The sequence below is a fragment of the Pogona vitticeps genome, chromosome 2 (genome assembly GCF_051106095.1).
Source record: "Pogona vitticeps strain Pit_001003342236 chromosome 2, PviZW2.1, whole genome shotgun sequence".
Taxonomy (NCBI): Eukaryota; Metazoa; Chordata; class Lepidosauria; order Squamata; family Agamidae; genus Pogona; species Pogona vitticeps.
Window position 1 is genome coordinate 94,380,832 of NC_135784.1, and position 21,298 is coordinate 94,402,129.

At 42.4% G+C, this 21,298-nt stretch overlaps 1 protein-coding gene across 1 annotated transcript in view; it reads right to left on the minus strand.

The window, feature by feature from the left end:
- Positions 1-21,298, minus strand: part of SYNPO (synaptopodin) — an 85,780-nt gene that overhangs the window by 16,305 nt on the left and 48,177 nt on the right. Inside the window, exon 4 of the mRNA XM_020806797.3 lies at positions 3,004-5,393. Within this exon, the coding sequence (XP_020662456.3) occupies positions 3,004-5,393 (2,390 nt within the window). The remainder of the gene's footprint in view (positions 1-3,003; positions 5,394-21,298) is intronic.

A 21,298-nucleotide genomic window follows, 5' to 3' on the forward strand; every position in this document is an offset into this window, starting at 1 on the left:
AGCAGAATCACATGCAGAGAAAAAGAGAGCAAATGAGATAGAGACACAGAGAAATAAGTGGATTGTGAGGGTAGTTATGACAATGGCTTGCATAATTATATGATGTCCTCTGTTTTGATGTGTTGTGCCAGGTATTTGTCTCACAATTTGTTCTTGGACAGAACTGGTCACTTGGAAATGTCAGAGGCTGGCTGAGGAGCAAGGGCTGAAATGAAGTGCTAAGCACTGGGGCTTGCATGCGTTTTTACTCACTCCACAGACTGATAGAAGCAGCTGTCCCACTGAGTCTGCCTCTTCCTGAAGGTCAGCCAGCAAACTGTTTGCTTCAAGACTCAGTCTCTGAAGCCAAATATAATGTACAAATGAACCCCACATGCAGTACTTTTGTACCCCAAAGTTATGCATGTCTCTATACTAATTTTGCAAGGCCTGCACTTTTGGGACTAACGCGTAACTCCTGTTTGCTTGTTTCGAGACAGCTAAGTAAGAGTATCTAGCTTATATAATGTAAATAGCAATGGCAGGCACATCACGAGGGTTGCGTCAGTGGCTTTCCATTCCTGAGAGTTCAGGGCCAAAACCGGAGACTGGGAGGCAGGTCCTCAAGAATGTCACAAAATGGAAAATAATATGTCTCTAGCTTTGTGTGCTAGTCAGAGAGGACGCTGTCTGTTCAGGAAGGAAGCTAGCAGTGAGGCAGTGTCCTTTCTTCACAGGAAGCTTAGGTGGATTTAGGCCTATGCTAGGCCTTGAAGCTTCATGGCTAGGCCTCCCCCCCCCCCCCCCCCAAGTAAGCCACGTGTCAATAGGTGAGGGGTCTGTCAAGGGGAACACCTAGAATGGAGAATTGTGAGATTCATAGTTAAAAAATCAGACAATCCCATTCCTACATAAGACAGACCGTTTGGGTTTTCTGTACTGTCCTCTGAACAATTACGGTAGTATATTTGTAATGCACATACATCAAGCCTTTGGTACTGAGTCAGTGAGACCTGGGCTACCTGGAAGCTGGGAAGAGATGGGCCCCTACTTGTGAAAACCACCACTACTATGAAAGCAAGCTTTCTCTTTCTCCAGCACCATTGACCCTGAGATTTGCTTCTCTGTCTAGAGAAGCACAACAGTTCTCTGGTACTGCCAAATGGGAAACATACATGTAACCATCAAAAGAAGGTTACAGGTACTGTACTCCATTACTGATTCTCTGTTACTGATTTTGGCCTTTATTGTACTGGCCCTGTGTGGCTGTCCTGAAGGTCTCTCAGAAAAGGTAGAGAGAAAGGGCTGGAGAGAAAGATGGTAGCAACTGGCATTAGAAAACCATTCAATAGCATTGGATACTACAGATAGGAGAAGAAGGGAACAAAGTGTAAGTTTGAAGTCAGAACCTCTGTCTGAAAGGAATTCCTCACACTTAAGAGTCCAGACAAAGTAGAATCTGGCTGAAACGTTCTTCTTATACACAGCGCTTTCAACCCCAAATATTCAATCAGATTAGGCATCCTTCAGTCTCGAGAGACTATGGTAATGTGCTCTGTATGGAGGACTTGGAACAGCGTCTAGTGTGGCTGAGGAGGCCAATTCGAGAGTGACAATCCTTTCCACACTGAAGACAAATACAGTCTGTCCCCTGTCCAGCTCCCTGATTTTGCTGGTCTCAGGTCTGCCTCTTCAATACTCTTCATCAAATCCATGAGAAATAATGAAAGGGCAGTAAAATTCAGAAATAGTAAAGTGTTAAAATGTGAAGTTCCTTTTATTTGCCCCTTGGCTTCTTTATCTTATTAATGCACATCCAGTGTCTTCATGCCTGATTTCTGTTAATATTTGCTAGCCTGTAAAATGTCTCGTCTCTTGGGGAATAATAGTACAGTAATGTTGCTACTTATTGTTGATACCTGATCTTCAACAGCAGCTCATTGTCTGTCACATAAAACCTCACTGTGATATTTCCCAGGAGCTTACTGTGGTATGGAGCTATATGTGTATCTCTGTGTTGCAGCTGTTCAGAGAGCTCCTTTTGCAAACTTGAACTGAATTGTTCTCTGTGGTCTCCTAAGCCTCACTGCAAAAAGACAAACCCAAAGCCCCATCTTGTCTTTCTACAAGCCAAACACAGGGCACCTGCAGAAACCATCCTAGTTTCAACATATGGCTTTCCCAACACTATAGACTTCTTATAACAGGAGAGGAGGCTGTGGTGTGGCTATTAGTATTTGCAAAGTAGAGTAAGTAAATAAGCATCACTTAGCATTAAATAAAAGATGCCCAGAGGGCTGTGAGCTCCTATGTGTCACTTTTGGGTGGGCATCTTTCTTTTTCTCCCAGATGTGATTCTCAGTGTTGACGTCTAAAGGAAGCAATGAAAGAAAAGGAGAGGGGGTAACTACACGAGAAAGAAACCTTGGGGAGGCAGAGACAGATACCAGATGGAGGTAATGCTGTCTAAAATCAAAGCGAGAAAGTCACATGCCTTTTGGCATCAGGAGAAAGTTGAGGCTGCAAGTGCATCATGCTGAAGGCTCTGAGTTTATAGAAGACAGAGGAAAAACATCTTGTAGAGTGAAACAGAAGTTCAAAAGGGAAAGCAGAGATGAAGCCAGAGATTTGTTGCTCCTCAAGGTTTCTGGGCATGAGAAGAAAGAAGGCACCAGATGCTTCCTCCTGTTTCAGTCAAGTGTCTGCTAACCATCTTCTAGGACACCTATGCCTGCACTGTTTTAAGACTGCTATTGTGCACTACACCCACACGCTGCTCAGATCTCTTTGGAATTCTGCTGGCATAAAGGGATGGATCCGATTGCACAAGTTTCGCCAGGAGTGGCTCAGCCAAGACATCTCAGCATTGGCCTAGGAGGGGTTTCCACCACAGATCTTTACCCCAGCAATGACTGTGAGAGCCCTCATTCTGCCACCAGCTAAAGATGGTGTCGGCCACTTGCCCAAACCCTTGAACAGACACTTATAAATAAATTACTTGTAGTAAAAAGAAGGTTTCCACACCTGCGGCTCAATTCCTGCATTCTTGGTGGAATAGGACGGCCTTGGAGCTTGGAAGACTCCTTTAGCTCTTGGCGACAGGATTCTAGAAGAGTATTCAAAAGTTGACTCCGGAGATGCTTCAACACTTGTTCTCACATTCTGAGGTACAAGCATCGTTCCAGATGGCGAGGGGAAAAGACCAGGCAAAGATGTGCTTGGACTGGACTGGACAGGTGGATGAAAAACAGGAGAAGGCAGCAAGGGAGATGTCGGGCAAGAAGCTTGCCTCATATAACCGGGTTCAGGAACCGTAGCCTTTGGGGGTGGTGCTGCTTTGGGTAGAGATCCCACTGGATCTTTCACTGGGGAAAGGATGAATAAAGAAGGCTGGAGTTGATATGGCTGCTGCTTGGAGACTTCCAGCTCCTTTTTAGAAACCTCACCCTCCGACATGCTGCTATTGTACAGAGGTACATGAGGAGCTTTGGGAGATCTGGCTGGACTTCTGGGTGGAGGCTGGAATGACATGGCGGAGAGATGAGTTTCGGAAGCATATTTCCAGGATGGAGGAAGGGACATTGTCGGTGAAGGTGACCTGGCTGTGTCTGGATGTGATGGGGACTCAATTATGTACTTCTGCATCCTCGACTGCCTTTTGGCAAACAGTTCGGCTCCTTTCCCTCTTGCTTCTGACAGACTTTGGTTTGAACGGATCTTAGGCTTGGGCTGTATTCTCGGTGACCTTAAACATGATGACCACTCAGGTGCACTATCAGCAGGAGCCTGGGTGGGCTCTTCTATGGATCTACTTTCAGAGAGGAAGTTAGAGGCCTCTGCTCCCAAAACAAACGGCTCATCCTCAGGAATGGCTCCTCTTTGCCCTCTTTGCTTTTTCCAATTATCTGCTCTCTGCACTAAATTTAAGAGGTCTGGATTGGGAGCCACTTTGGGCTTCTCCACAAAAGTGAACATGGACTTCTTGGCTGCTCGGCGGGCTGCAGACTCCTCCAGGATGCCTGTTTTAGTTGGAGGACTTTCTCTGCTCTCCTCAGGCAGGGATCCTGGTCTGCTCTCTTCCCTCTTGGTGTGTTGAAGAGAGACTTCTGGAAGAGAGGCTTGTGGAATGGGGACGTGCAGAACAGCAGCTTGTGGGACTGGAGGTTGTGGTACAGAGGCTTCCACAACAGGGGCCTGAGGAACAGGGTCCTTCTGTTCTTCACTAGGATACAGCGCGGAGTAGGCAGGTGGTGACCTGACCCTAGTTACTGGAGGAGGGCTGGAAAAGGTTTCTGCGTAAGTGGGTGGTGGAGGAAACTCTACCACGGGGCTTTTGTTTGCTGCTGCTGGTGTTTGGCTTGTCCTTGATGACTGAGTCCCAAAGGGTCTCGCTGTTCGGTTTTTCACAGGCTTTGGCTTAGACAAGGTCAAGCGTACCTCACAGTAGTGCTTGTCGGCAGAATGCGTCATGATTTCATTAGGCTGTACATCCTTGACAAGAGCAGGTTTCTCAGTGTCAGAAGTAGTGGAAAGGTTCTTGTTTTCTGGCAGGAGCAAATCTGTCTCCTTGCCGAGAACTTCTCCATTCTCCCTCCTGTCAACAATGGGTTCACTCAGTGCCTTGTCAAGAATAAAATTATTTTCCCTATCAATAAGAGGTATGTACGGCTCCTTGATGGGGATGTTGTTGTTATTCTCACTGCCAATACCTAGTAAACATGGCTCTTTTTCAAGAGTATTATTTACTCTGTCTGCTTCCAGCAGGTGTGGCTCCTTTTCAAGAACATTGCTGTTATTCTCCCTGTCAGCAACAGGTGTGTCATCCACCAAAGGTGGCATGTTTTCTATATTATCAAAAACTGATACCTGTTCGTGAACAGGTGCATTTTCAAACTTATTGGTGGTACACTCATGCACTCCATTGGTTGAGGCTGTCCCTGTTGTTTCCTTTAGGTACACACTGAGAGGCATTTGTTCAAACTCTTCAGCTGAATTCTCTGTAGAAGATAATGTTGTCATTGTGGGAAGGCCCTGTGCATTATCCACAGCTAGGTTCTCCTTGTATTTTTCCATGGGACTCTTTGGCACCCACCGTCTGGAATCCTTGGCACCGGATAATCCTTTCAGCTCTTGATTGTCTCCGAAGGCCTGCTTCAAACAGGACTCTTTCCCATGGCTTGGAATGCTGTGGCAAGCAGCAGCTTGAGGGCCGTTCTCTCTAGCTGTTTGTTCTGTGCTGGCTGGCTTGGGGGTCTCTAAAGTAAATGCATTCACTCGCTGCTTGCGCCTGTGGAACAGCAGGACCCCTTTTGAGTTGGTGTTGGGTGGGGTTGTCAACTGGGCGGCAATTCTCTGGCTTCTGGCTTTTGCTTCCTTCAACTCTTTTTCAGAAAGACTTGCGCTTCGTGAAATATCTGAGGAAGAAAAAGTATATGGAGGACAGTGTTAAAAGCAGGATCCTAGCAAACAAACACACCTCCGTACATGCATACACGCAAAGAGAGGGAGATATTGATTGATTGATTGATTGATTGATTGATTGATTGATTGATTGATTGATTGATTGATTGATTGATTGATTGATTGATTGATCGATCGATCGATCGATCGATTGATTTATATCCCACCTATCTGGTTTAGCAACCACTCTAGGTGGCTTATCCACCTTTAAAGGATAACGTTGGAATGTGTTCAGTAGCCTTTCCTGTTCTGGGTTTCTTCAAAAGCTAGCTAGCTATTTTATTTATTTATTTATTTATTTATTTATTTATTTATTTATTTATTTAACTTATATGCCACTGACACTACCCAAAGGTCTCTGGGCGGCCTACAACAATTAAAATACAATAAAAAGTTAAGACAAAATACAATTAAAATATGTACTCTAAAAATTGCCGTCAAGACCCACAGTTGATATTATTTCAATTAAAAAGCCTTCTGGAACAGGAAAGTTTTGACCTGGCGCCGAAATGTCATCAGCGTTGGTGCCAGACGAATCTCAACTGGGAGGGCGTTCCATAGTCTGGGGGCAGCTGCAGAAAAGACCCTTTGTCTACAAGCCCTCCCTCTTACCTCCTTGAGGGACGGCTCTTTCAAAAGGGCCCCCTGGCTAGATCTTAACTGCTGGTAGGTTCATATGGAAGGAGGCGGTCCTTCAAGTATCCAGGGCCCAAGCCATTTAGGGCTTTATATGTCAAAAAAAGCTCTTTGAAGGAACCTTGTGGCGCAGTGGTTAAATCGCTGTACTGCTAAAACTGTGCTCACGACCTGGGGTTCAAATCCCAGGTAGCCGGCTCAAGGTTGACTCAGCCTTTTATCCTTCCGAGGTCGGTAAAATGAGTACCCAGCTCGCTGGGGGGGGGCAATGTGTAGCCTGTATAATTAAACTGTAAACCGCCCAGAGAGTGCTTGAAGCGCTATGGGGCGGTATATAAGCAGCACGCTTTGCTTTGCTTTGAATTGGGCCTGGGCAGCAACTGGTAGCCAATGTAATTTAAGCAGAATTGGCTTGATATATTCCCTAGCAGCCCCACCACTCACCAGCCGTGCAGCTTGATTCTAGTTAGTCATAACCTAGTTGAAAAACTAATCCATATCTAAATGTGAGCCATATACAGGCTGAAATCCTGTTGCTTAGCATAGTGAGCAACATTGGAATAGGTCCATTAAATCAGCAGCGATTTGGTGAGTCATCTCTTCTGTAAGTTCCATTGACTCAAATGGATCTACTTTACTACATTGAGCAAAGTAGTTCAGCTGTAATAGAGACCTTCTTCATTTAGAAGACTGGTTATTGGGAATCCATCAAATGCAAGATTGTCCTTTCTAAGTTATGATATATGTGCGCACGCGCGCGCGCGCGCACACACACACACACCAGGGACGGTGGACAGCTAAAATCAGGAAGTAATGGGGTGGACAAATAATGAAGACAGCAACAAACAACAACAGCAACTAAAGCAGACCACGTCTTTTCTCATTCCTGTTTCCAGGCAGAAAAAAAAGGCCATGTGCAAACATATTCCAGATGCTTTCTATAAACCAAAATTACATCAAAGGTTTGCAGGAGAGATAATATTTAAAAAAACCAAGCAAACCAACAATCAAGCAATTGCCAACCAAAGTAAATTAAATGCATTTACTCTTGATTTGGTTTAACAGGATTAAATCAAACCTACAGTAACATGAGGCAATAGAAACCCTACGATCAGATCGCTAGGAACTTTAAATTATGCGTCGGGTATGCAGTTTGGCAGCGATCTTTCCTCCACACTCCAGTCTCCCCACTGAATTATATGGAGCCCCTTCCTATTCCAAAGAGCACTGTATGTGTGTACAGTAACCAAATGCTTTATTGTAACCACGTTTAAGAACACACATACACTTTCTGTGCTTTTATATACGACCCTCATTTTTGCACACTAGTTCTTTGGAGGGAAGTCACTGGGAGGTTGTGTCCCCACCTTGCATGTAGCTTTGCTTGGTGACCGCAAATGACTGTATGCAAATGGAATTTATTGGACGACTTCAAAAGGTTTCAGGTTGCAGTTCATTTGGTTTCAAACACTCTGTACAAACACACTCCAAGCAGGAAGTTGGCCGGAGCTAAAGTGTCTCTCAGCTCTCTCATCTTCTCAGCAGCTTGGCCTAGTACAATGCACCGCAGTTATCAAAATTAGACAAATAAGCAGTTGTCATAACCCTGTGAGGAGCTCACCTCCCTGCACAACTGAGGCACAAAGCTGATGTAATAGTTCTGGATTGAACTTAACACAAGATGGCAGCGTCTGATAATAAATCAGCAACGTTTCAAGGTTCTTTGTAGGCATCCTAAAGCAGGGATTCCAAACTAATTAGTCCAAGAGCTTCCTAGAATAGAACCGACTTAGCATCTCATAAAAGCATGAAGTACAATCTGCTGGTCTCTCTCCCAGCCTACCTAAGCCAGTATGTAACAGGGAGAAGGGGAGTTGCCAGCTTTTGAAAGGTTTGGCTAAGGGTCATGGCAAAAGCTGCTAGTAGCCAAGCCCCAAAAGGATGTGGAAGGACACAGGATGCATTTTTCTCTGGGTGAGCCATTTCCTATGAGCAACTTTCCTAAAACTCCCATGATTTAATATATCTGGCAAGAGGAAATGTCAGAAACAAAGAGCAGCTATAAAAAACGTTTACAGTCAAACTGCTGACATTCCTGCTGAGGACGATGGCATAAGAGAGTTGTGGGATGACCTGCCCCAGCAACTCATTCTCCACTTCCTCTTTAGAGTCTCCGTCTGAACTGGGCTCAGTGATCAGAATTATGTGACTTGTAAATGCGTTTTTGCCATGCTGTTACTAGCAAGAGTGCAGTGCAGTTTCTTTGAAAAGAAACCACAACAGGTTCAGCTTATACTCTGATTATGCTATATTAGACCTGCTAAGACCTGCCTTCTACAATTAGAGTTAATTATATGATGACTTTAGTAGTTGCTGTTAAGCTAAAGGTTCTCTTGGAGGCTTAATGATCCTAATGATCAAAGGCAAATTCCTATGCCCATAATTTCATAGGGAAGCACCTATCTTCCCTATATATACAATATATATACAGTAGAACAAAATGCCACCAACAGCATGAGATAGTAGTAACACAAGCACAGAGCACCACAAAGGATGATTAAACAGTGAGGGAAAGAAAACAAGAAATTAAATAAAACCCAGGACAACATGTTATCTCTTTCAGATATCCCTAAGTCACCAAATGACACCCAGTGTGGTGCAGCACATATAGTGACAGCCTAGGATTCAAGAGACCTGGGTTTGAATTCCTGCTCAGCCATGGAACCTCATGAGTGGCGGCAGCAGTACTGGTGAAACCACTCCCTAATTATCTTGCCTTGAAAACACTATTAGGGTTTCTACAAGTCAGCTCCGATTTGATGGCATGTAACACAAGTCACCAAATACTCTGGAACTTGAGCTGTAGTGTCTCAGATTAACAGACTAGACTGCTCACAAAGTTCAGAGCTGGAGGTGAGCAATGTCAGAGCTTAATCGAGTTTGTGGCCCTGGTTTATTATAGACGGTGTACTGAATGGATCTTTGTTTGCAGGAAGAAAAATATCACATCATCTGACCTTATCCAGATCAAAAGTGGGGGTTTATGGAAAAGAACTGTGAAACTATAAAATCCCCTATATACTGTGCATATATAAATGAGGAGTAGAATTTTCAAATGCTGGCAAATCTTCCCATGTTTTGAAATCAAACAAATTATCAAAATAATAAAAATTAAAAGTATTAATGTATTCGCGAAGGCTTTCACGGCCTGGATCTAATGGTTGTTGTGGATTTTTCGGGCTCTTTGGCCATGTTTTGGAGTTTGTTCTTCCTAATGTTTCGCCAGTCTCTGTGGCCGGCATCTTCAGAGGACAGCACTCTGTGCTCTGGTGTAGTTTGCTTGGGAGTGGAGTATTTATGGCCATTCCCAAGCAAACTACACCAGAGCACAGAGTGCTGTCCTCTGAAGATGCCGGCCACAGAGACTGGCGAAACGTTAGGAAGAACAACCTTCAGAACACGGCCAAAGAGCCCGAAAAACCCACAACAACTAAAAGTATTAAGTTTTCCTCTCCTCCTTTTTCACAAAGGAAAAAGAAAATATTTTAATAAAATATTTTATTCTGTCTTTAACAGGGTGTAACCAGTTTCAGGATAATTATCACCTCCAGTTGTATTATTATAAGTTTGAGGTCTTAGCCAAGCAGCTGAAAGATAAACAACCTGGAGATCTGACATGAGACCAGTAGAGTTGCTTCTTGAGAGTGCTTGATGGCGTGCTATGCCATCTGCCTCCAACTATGGTCAACCTGGATATTTATAAATAAACACAAATCCTTCAAGAACACTTCCAAAACAGAGATATTGAACATGTATTGCAAGTCCCATCATCCCCACCATCAGCTATTCTGGCCCTGGCTTATGAACATTGCAGTCTGACAGCTGGGATTTTCTGTAAAGGAAACCACTACCACTGGAATTTCCACACCACAGCAAAGTAGAGCAGGTGTAAAACTAGCCTAATCCTTCAAATTTACTTTTAAGTACTGTATTCCCATTGCTCTCTCTCTCTCTAGGTGCAACTCCAAAATTTTCTGCAATTTTGTATAGAAAAAGGGGATCTGTGGTAGACAGGTTGTAATCTCTGGACCTTCAGAAGAAAATGGAGGCATACTCTTTCATGATCTCTTTTCCGCAGTGTTCCCATAGGAGATGTTTGTACGAATCATTGTTGGTATTGAATCAATAATAAGGAAGCTTTAACTGCATGTAGCAGAGACAGTCAGAGAAAGCAATTCAGTCCTGATAGCAATCCAGAACTCATACAAAATATATTGGTTTGTTATTTCACTTTTCCACCTAAAACAGAGGCAGGGAACCAGTAGCCTCCAGTTGCTGTAGGACCGACGGCTCCTATCAGCCTGCAGTCATCATGAAAAATGGTAGGAATTGTAATGGTAATATTCCAGGATATTCATAGGTTTGCCCACCTCTGGTCTAAAATATATTCAAGAGCACAGATGCTGATCAAAAATTCAAGAGCAACCAATCACCAAGTACAGTAACAGCAATAAAAAGTGATATAAACGGCCACCACTTATACAGGGAATGTCAGGCCAGAAACGGGCATTAGTAATAGCCGAGCTGAAGGCAGTTAACGTTATGGAGCAGGGACAAAGCTACCTTTCCATATTTGTGAAACCAGACTTTAAGGGAATCCTGTGCTTGAGTCCTAGAAGCCAATTCTTAAACCTAGCAACTAATCTGCATAATCCTGGAGGTGGGGGAAAAAAATCTAACACTGTGATACTCAAATGCTCACATCACTGAAACATTTCCCTTCTCCACTTCGAGGGTCTCTCATTCAGGTCTCTTGTTAACTGAACAAAGAGATTACTGGGTGCAAAGTTTCCTATCTTTCTTATGATAAGTTTCTTTTAGAAGACTGCATATAATGACTAGCTGAAACCATCCATAACTAAGCAATGGCAGGGTGGTGATGACATCGGCCCAACACTGCTCAGCACTCAAAGGCTTCAGGACATTATGACATTTATTCTTCTTCTTTCCAAGTTCTACCCACACCCTTCTGCTCAGAGTGATGGTTAGGCAAAGTGGCATGCTATGCCATGCAGCCCAGGAGAAAGGGTGAAATGATTTAGCTCGTATCAGGCAGCTGTGGGGCAAGGTGGAGGGAGAGGCCAAGCCAATGCTGAAGGTCCGAAAAAAACTGTGGAGACCATCTATGTCAAACACTGGCCACCCTTCTCTAAATTACAGGTTGTTTCCCCTCAATCTGATCTTCTCAATTCAATAATGTTCTGAAAGGGTGAAACCCACAAAGATTGAAATTCTCCTGTCGCATTCATTGGATAAGGAAAAGTACAATTATGTTTGCATAGGCAACTGTCTGCCTACAGGGGGCAGCAGTGTTAGAAACCAGTAGGCATGGTTTCTACCCTGTACTGTTCATTCTTATCTGTTTTACCCTGTTCCCCTGAAAATAAGACTTAACCTGAAAATAAGCCCTAGTATGATTTTTCAGGATGCTCATAATATAAGCCCTACCCCCCCCAAATAAGTTTCACTAGTTAAGTGAAACCCCACCCTCCACGATTGTGCAGGAACCAGAAGATGGCATGATTGTACATTTGAATAAATGTAGATTGTTGTCCATGAAAAAAACATCCCCTGAAAATAAATAAGCCCTACTGCGTTTTTTGGAGCAAAAATTAAAACGTATAAGACCCTGTCTTATTTTTGGGGAAACACGGTACTGCTTTCCTGCCTGTATAGACTGATATTTTTGGTCTGAATGATTTCCTTTTCTCTCACTATTCCTCCTTCTTCAATGGCCTTAGGGCAAAACTATACATTGTAGGCAGCCTGTCATTAGAACTGCTATCGCATGAGCATGCCAAAGCTGTGATTTGAGGCAATCTTTCCGATCAGAGAAATGAGAATTACAAAGGAAGAACATGCTTCTAGCCTGAAGGCCTGTCATAAAACAAAGCAAGTTGCGCTGCAAATGATGGGAAGTACAGTAAGAAGATTTTCCTGGTGTGACGATCACAAACAGTCAGCCCTTCTGGTGATGCATTATCTGTAATTTGAGTTGGGTCTTGATTGATGTAGCTATATTGTAGGCAGCAGGCCCTCTCCATCTCCATCTCAGAGATTTGTAATTCCCACAGGCAGTCCATAATCGACGGAAGAGGTCTTCACCCTGACATGCTTTGCTTGGACCACAAGCCACATCTGGTAACTTTCTTAATGAATGCTTTCTCATCCCTTAAAACAGTCTGGGGTCTGCTTCCCAGAAGCCAGTTTGCGTATAAAGCCAGTAATATTATCCATGGTCAACTCTACCAGTTATAGGGTTCTACTACACTAGACAAGACTGACCGGAGACATTTTGCTGCCTGAGCCAAAGGTCAAGATGGTATGTTCCTCCATTGCATGCACAGAAACTGACTGGCCTGGCAACGGAGTCTAATTCAACTGTCAAGGGCATTCAGATTCTCCACTATCCCTGAGGCTATCAGGATAGCTTAGGAGGTGCAGAATGAATGGGTCAGGTAGCAGGAATGGAGAGGGGAATGGCTGCAGGGCTCCAGGTAAAATAGCAAGGGAGTTAACCTCTGCCCTCTGGGTCCATTTGATTCACTCTATATTTTACATACATGGCCCAGGTCACAACTTTCCTTATTTCAGTTGCCTTAATACAGGAAACGGCCACTACGGCCTCCAGCTCCCACAGTACAGGATAACATATAACTCCTCTCCACCTCCTTAAATTTTAAAGGAAATATGTGGCAACAATTAAAATCAGATCAGAGCATTCAAGTCTAATAAATCCATTTTTTAAAAAAAACTATCTTATCATCAGCACAGCTGGGCTTTTGTTTTTATTAAAAGTGATGGTTATCTTTAGCCAACAGGCATTAGCTTCAAATGGTGCTTTATTATGGAAAAAGAAAAAGAAAACAAACTGGCTAAAGGATATGTAGGTGTATGGTAGGGTACTCGTTACCCAGCAACCGTTATAGAGAGAAAATAATGCATGGGTCAACTATAGGCCTTTTCTTTTTCCATACTTTTAAGAGATGCAACTAGACACAAAATAAGCAGTCCAAGAAAAACAGGCAGTTCCAAACAGAAATGTGTGCAGCTCAGAATTCCAGAATAAAGTTTTGTTGTGTCAAATGTGATTGATAACAATCTGAAAAATAAATAAGCGTTGCTTCCTCTAGATCTACAGACCTGATTAAGAATACCCATTTGTCCTATTCACCTGTCAGAGATTTCCCATAGACCCGTTGGGCCATCAACAGAATTTCATTGACATTTCTGAAGAAAACAAATCCACAATGCAGGGACCACCTTCCTGAACTTGGCAATATGAGGATTCTAGAAAATATCCTGTCACTTGTAACTGAGACTGTGGTACAGTGTTTGTATCTCTTGTACCAAGTTTGAATATAAAACTTTGCTGGATTAATGATGTCAACTTCCCATCTCTGAAGATTTTCTTCCATTCTACAGGCTTCTGAAGGTTGTGGAACCTGACTCCATGCAACAGAGCATGTGCAGACATGCACACATCCACAGGTGTGTTGTAGGCATATGGGACAAGTGTAAAAGATTATAAATTCCTTGCAGTTGTGCAGTTTTTAATCTTCTTGGGAATTTGCTTTTTTAAAATAGTCTCCCTTTTTATTGACTTGCAAATTTGCCACATCCCATTAATGGCATCTTTTAACAATGTTTCCACTAGCAAATGTGATTATTTAAAAAGGAATTTTTTAAAAAAGCTGCCAAAACATAGATGCTGACCCAGGTGCTGTTAGGGACTTCTATTTTTTTTAAAAAATCCCATACAACAGATAGGCAACTGAGAAATTTTGGGGACCCCCTTTTTTAAACAATACGTGCTACAAAGGCTGAGTCTCACCTCTAAATGGAAAGAATGAATATTTGCAAAAAACAACAACAACCCTGGGTTTGCCTTTTATGTGGCAGCTAAAAACACAAAAGAAATGGAAAGGACCATTTGAAATAATTGCCTGGTCATAGCGTCTGTCACCCTTTTACAGGGGCAAGTTTGCCTTATGCCAAAATGACCAGGATTTCAGCCATTATATAAAATAAGCTTCAAAGGTTATGTCATAGCTTAAAATGCCATGGTCGTGGCTGGTGTGAGCGTGGATATGTACATAGAAAGAGGGAAAAGAAGGAACAGAAAGGGTGTAGGATGTTTTCTAGGTCTGCCAGCTAGATTGTGGGTAGTTACTGCCAGTGATTCCACCCCCTCTGAGCATGTCTAACGTTAAGTTTTATTCCTTCCATGTGTTTTTCATTTTCTTGCCTTCTGTGCTGTTCGGAATCTTTCCAGGATATTTTAAGCAACCCCTTAAATATACCAGAAACATAAATATGGAATTACTAATTCAAAACCCTTCAGTAAAATGGAGGTAAGGAGAAGAGAGAAAAGATTTTTTGGGGGGGAGGGGGGGAGTGGGATAACCTACATGGATCTGTAAAGTTCCTTTCTGACATTCCTTCCCTACCATGGCATTCTGTAGCAGAACATAAAGCCACAAGGTCAACAAAAAGTTTCAGAGGGAAATGTTTCAATAAAGCCACTGAGATGGAATTCATCAGCACATTTAATTCCATGAAACCTAGACTCTATATGAATTGGAAAATAATGTCTCTTTACAGAAAATAATTATTTCTCTTTACATAGTTCTTTATCACCAATGGCTGCTAGTAGGGAGTGGGTCACCTCCACTCTGATCTGCCACCTAATAAATCATTTTATGTGATTTTTGTATGTTTTTGTGCTTGACAGAAGTAATCAGGAACATACACTATTGTTTTTGCTAGACCAGATTAACATGGATGCCATTTTGGCTCTTCTCAGATTACTGAGGTAGGGCCAGAAATTTTGGCGTGAAATAGATCATAGATCTAAGAGCACTTAATCACTTTCTAAGGCTTAGAAATTCTCAAAAAGAATCTTTTAACACACACATACACAAACCAGACTTTCAACTCTCCTTAGTATGCAATCCTATACACACTTTTCTGCAAGTTCCATTGGCCTTCACAGGGATTTTTTTTTTTTTTTAAAGAGATGTGGGTAGGATTACACTATTAAAGAAACAACTGGCATGGCTATTTGCTGGTGTTTACAGAGCCAGGAAGAGGATGCATGGAAATAGTTGATACACCTGTGCAAGAACTTGCAGTGGCTGAGAAATGTTGAGAATCAAAGCAGGGATGAGTAATTTGATACAAAGGAGCAGGATGATAGAGAAAAGATTTCAAAGCACATCAAAGAAATGGATCATAACAATTTAGAAACCACTCCTCTGATCTTTTAAAACTACCGACACCATCCAGTGCATTTCCGAGAGTCATGATGTATCCGACAACAAGTCTGGATGGATACCTCAGAAAGACACGAAGAAGTTCTGAAACAGCTCGTATTGTAATATAAATAACAAACTTGCAGTAGGCCATAATAAATCCATATCTCAGTAGGATTTATAAATAAAGCCTTTTACGTCATTTTAGTACTTTTATTTTACCCAACATCAGTCAGTAAGGAACATCAGGCAAGTGACTCTGGCCAATGTGCATCCTATTTTCCAGGACCGTGATCTGAGCTGAAGAAATAGGGCATAGAAACCAGCTGTGAGGATGTCTCCCTTAGGAGGCCTGAGTAAATCTTCTCTATGGCTGCTTTCCAAAAACCCCTTTCTGGTTAGGTAAGTTTTTCTAGCATCAGAGATTTCCTCTTTTTTTCTGTCCTCATGTAGCGGTGCAGATAAAGGGATGACAACACTGAAGCTGGGCGAGTGGGGGAGTTGGGGAAGGCAGGGTCTGGTTTACAAACTACAAATGTGTTGACTTGTTCTCACTGGTAACAGTTAATGTACTTCTGGGATCCCTCCCTCCCCCCCCCCAAAAAAAGGGGAAGGATGATATTGAATTTGAGATCCACATATCAGTGCACCCTTTTCATCCCAGCTTTTTATATGCCATCAATTCAAAACTGACTTATAGTGACCCTTTCATGGTAAATGAGACATTTAAGTAGTGGTTTCACACCTCGAGTGAGTTTCCATGGCTGAGCAGGTGCTTGAACCCAGGTCTCCTGAGTCTTAGCCTATCACGCTGTCAACTATACTACACTGGGTATCTTTCAAACCAGCTTACAGCCAATCAATTAAATACTGTGATTATGATCTTGACATCAGAGTTAGGGCAGTTCTAAGACGGGAGCCTGAACAACAATGATTCTGTGCCCCTATGATGTCAAGACACCGATCTCAGCCTTCCCTGCCACTGAGAAATATTTGGATCTGTTCATCCACAATCTTTTTATTGTCCTTTTTCTCACCTCAGCAGTACACTGAAATGGATGCTGAGACTCAGCATGCTCCCAGATAAGGCCTTCATTCTGCAATTGGCCTGCCTCAAATCACTGAACCAGAGGAGGATGGCCCAGATACCATCCACTTAACTTATAGCCCTCCTCCTGTGTTTTTCCACCACTTTAAGGAAGCCAGAATGGAAGAATTGCACAGGATCTTGCAACTGCTACTGGGAGGAACTGTCTACCTATAAGCACCTTTACCAGATTATATGTAGACAGGTAGAATCAACATCCAGAAAGACTTCTATGGAAACATACCTATTGATCTATTAATTATAGTCATACACTGCCTGTCAAAGAATGGTGATCAAATCATTCTCTTCCTGTTGGACAATAAATCTACTGTGGGATCCATTAGCTGCTCTTTCTATTGAGAGATCCATAATTTCACGTAGCCCTGTTTATTCATGAGCAGTTGTGGCCTTAGACCTTTTCCTGCCTGAAGCAATAATTTGGGTTGACTATGATCTTCAGTATCTTTGTCTTTCTGTCTTCAGGACATACGAGAAACTGGAAGGAACAGAACTGGTTGTGGAATTTGCTACTTGAAGTGATTTGTGTTGCCTCCTAACATGGGAAGCCCCATGTGAGTTGGAGTCACATATCCCATGACTCATAAAGATACAGTACTTGTGTAGATTAAGTTGGCTTGGCTCATCTATATAAAAAGTAATCACATCTCCTTCATCAAGAGATCATGTAAGATCCAGTTCAAGATATATGGCAAATGTTCTAGTTTCCTATCTTGTCTTTTTAGTACATTTTTTACGTAGGTGGCATTTGGGTTACTACTGTACATTTTTTTTAAAAAATAGCATATGCTGGATTATTTGTATATTCTACTGCCTCGTGATTGGAATGATGCATATATACTATACTTTAACATGATTATTACAGTATCCATATGTAAAAGACCAGCAATGTGTTATGTTAACAATGTACTTAACAATCATGTTTAACAAAAGTTAAACATTAGGCATAAGGACAGGCAGCAGAGTGAATGATTCTTGGCACTGCAATGTACAGGGAGGTTTAGCCCTCAACAGTTATTCCTCAATGGTGATTTAATGAAAAATGCCTTTTTAGGGAATACTTACTCTTTGGGGGGAGGGAAAATAATTGCTTCCTCCTCAAAACTACATTATCTGCAGGGGACCATTTTTCCTGACAGCATGGCTAGGGAGGAAAAACTTAAAACCTCCACTCTGCTGTGGTACTGATTATTCATGCCCTATGCCCCTGGTATTTAATATTTTAAAAATAATTAAGTGATTAGTAAGCATGTTGCTTACACCTTATGATGTTACGCTCCCACCCTGGGGAAATCTGGAGCTCTCTGACTGAACATCCCAGAGAAACAGATGGTTTAGCTTAAAATCCTGTGGGTGATCAGGGGATCCCATGACCCTGACATCAAGCACGCCCACCTCCTTAGAATGCAGACACCCCACATACTAAATATTTGCTTAGTCCCAGGGGAAATGGGCATCTACGTGTGCAGGCCTGGCCAGCTGCCAGGTGGAGAGGTGACATCTAAGGATTGTAATTCCTCATGGGTAAGGGGCTACACACATATAAGGCTCTTTCCCATAAATCCTACCCAATCCCTCTCTGAAAGTTTTTACCTGAGCTCTAAGGGCTTGTTTCCCAGCCTTCAGCTGCGGGCAGATGGCTACTGGTTCTTCAGCTTCCAGGTCTCTGTCTGGAATTTCCTTTGGCTCATGTGTACTCAGAGGCCTACTTCACATCCCATCTTCTGAAGAAAGTTCAAGCCAAACTGACCTCCTGGCTGTCCCTAAGCTCCTTGACGGAAAGAACTTGAAGCAGGACATTGCCTTCTTACAAGTGGGTATTTTCAAGTGACAGTCTTTGGAAGTGAGAAGTTAGGTAATGTTTCAGTCATCAGTCATTTTATGATATACCTTTGGATCCAAAGGTCACACCAGAAATAAATCATGCGGCTGGAAGGACACAGCTAACTTGCATATTTCTGCCTAGTGGATGTGACGTAATGTGGATACTGTTTTAGTAAACCTGGAAGGCAACTGGCTATTCAATCAATGTAACTCATTTAACTGACAGTATGTCAATCCTGCTGTTTTCAATGTGAGGGACGGCAGTGGTATAGGAAATCACTAGCAGAAGTAAGAGCTTCATCTGATTAGAAACCACTTAGTTCCCCCTCGATTTTCTCCTCTCCTTGTTTCAATGATTTCCCTTTTCCGCCTATTTTTATTTCTCTTCATCCCAGTACTCAGTTAGTCTTTCACTCATTTTCAGAATCCTATAGCTAATTTACTCTTGCATAAGGAAAATGACATAAATCATGGCAGCAAAATGCTGCTCATTTGCAAGGTGCTGATTTCATTCCTGGATGCACACCCAGGCACGCAGTCGAGTGCAACACAGGAACACAACAAGCACATTATTCACGAATAGTATTTTAACAAGACTTACATCAATTTTCTTTATGCAAGGAAAATCAGCAATAGGGTTCTGATGATACTATGCATGCAAAATATAACATGTAAGCCTGAATCTTTTGCCATCTGGGGAAAAAAAAGGACAACTACTCCAGTGAACTCGAGTGTCTGTGTGCTGTTAATAGACAAAGAACTGAAAGGGTTCAACAATTTCAATCTCCCTACTGCTCTTCTGCTATATCTGAACGAGGCTTAATTTAGTCAGATTTAGGGTATGATCAGATAGTGGGAAAGGTGCATGCCTGAACACACCACAAAGGGTTGCTTTGTGTCGAGCAGCATCTCTTAAAGCACCCTTCCTGTCTGCTCCATCCAAACCCCCTAAAGTAATGTCCCTCCTGCTGGACCAAAAAGATCCAGCTTTGGCACAGATCAGGGTGGGGTTGGAGTGTAATGCCCTGCATGTCATGTAAGCACTGGGAAATAGATGGTACCAGACTGCTCCAGAAGCAGGCCAAAATGCACCCTTACGGTGTGACTACACAACAGAGAAATGTAAATTCAGTCCCATTCTCTTGCTGTGAAGATGCACCAAGGAACTCAGCTCTCCTTGATTTAAGTGGCCCAACAAGGAGAGGAGGAAAAGCCTTCTAACTGCAGTTCTATTGAAGTGCCTCTAAGTGGCGCAGTTCAGAGGAACAGACTTAATAAGTGTTTGTGGGTTTTTCGGGCTGTTTGGCCATGTTAATAAGGCTTTCCTGCCTCAATGACTCTCTGTCCTCATGTTCTCTTGTCAACTGGAGAGCTTGTTAAACTTTAAAAATGAATAACTGAACTTTGCTGACCCTAGAGGAGAAGAGGAGGAGGACGAGGAGGAGGAGGAGCCTTGGGAGAGAGACTTTGTGGAGAGAGGTGAGTGCTGGAGCTGTATATGTGTGTATGGTCTCTCCTTGCCTTGTGAGGCAAGGGGCAAGAGGGAAGGTGCTTTGCCAAAAACTGCTTCATATGAGTGTGTGTGTGCTTAATTAGCATTTCCTTTTTTGCATCAATTCAAAGCAATCACACTATTTTTTTTCAAAGAAGAAGGGTCTATGGCAGGAGGAAAAACTATGGATTGGGAGTGTGGGACTCTTGGCATATTCACATTTCCCATTGCATCATATGACCAACAGGAAAAAAAATGCAACTCTGTTTTCCCCAAACCCGTAATATTTCCCACATTTTTTTCTTGTGTAGCCAGGCTGTAACACTCATTTTTCTGCATTTTGTCTAAGCATAACAACATCTGAATGCACCTAGTTATTTTTTCTTATATGTTGCCTTCATAGTTACAGATGCTTTTGATATCCCAAATTATCATAGACAAATAAGCTTATAGTTCTGTTACAGATTTAGGACTGCATCCATAACCATACAGAATAATAGCATTTTATACCAAAGAGGTTCTCTGTAAGAAGGTCCTGCATCTGAGTACATACCATTCACTCTATTGTAGATTCAGGTGCATGCCCACCCTATACCACATGCTGCTTTCAGAAACACCCATATGACATGCCACATTTCGTGACAATTTATATGTTTATTTAAACCATTGTGGCTTTTCAGCTACGTCAAACTGGTTGTGCAAGCAACTAAAACCCCTCCTCCCTTATTATTTAATGAATGATGCATTATTTGAAAATAAAATAAACTCTTTATCAACAGAAAGTCCTTTACATTTGACCCATTTATCCTTGCACCACGAAAGAATGACCTATACAATATTACCATAATCAGAATCCCGTTGATCATTATTTACAAAAGCAAATGAAAGCCTGTGAAATTCTGTGAGGGGAAAATGGAAAACACTGGACTGAACACAGACTTCAGGAGATGAGTTATGCCTAAGAACACTCCTTATTTTGGATGGCCGTAGTTAAAATACAATATAGAAGCAAAGCTTGGAAGAATTACTTTTTTAGACTACAACTCCCAGAATCCTTCTGCCATGCTAACTGGAAATCTGGGGTCTGTAGTCCAAAATCATAACTGTTCTGTTTTGTGTAAAAGCAGCGCCTCCTCATCGCCTGCTTCAGAAGTTGGCAACGTCTCAGCCTTAATCATATGTTTTCAAGATGATGGGTATCATAAAACTTTTAGCATCAAAGCTATTGCATTTTGGCTGGCTAAAGGTGATTGCAAGACACTGTGATTTTGCTTAAAACATGGAGAAGCTCTGCCCATATATCTCTTCATGATGCTTTTCCTTCAACCCTCATCACTCCCCAGTGTGCAGATTGCATTAAAAAACTCAACTCATCTATTCACCTTAAACATCTTTATTTTAAAAATTCAAATTATTACCAGTTTATCCTGGGCAGGTGAAGGGTGCCCAGGATCTGAAGCCACCTTAAAGGTAAACGAACAAACAAAC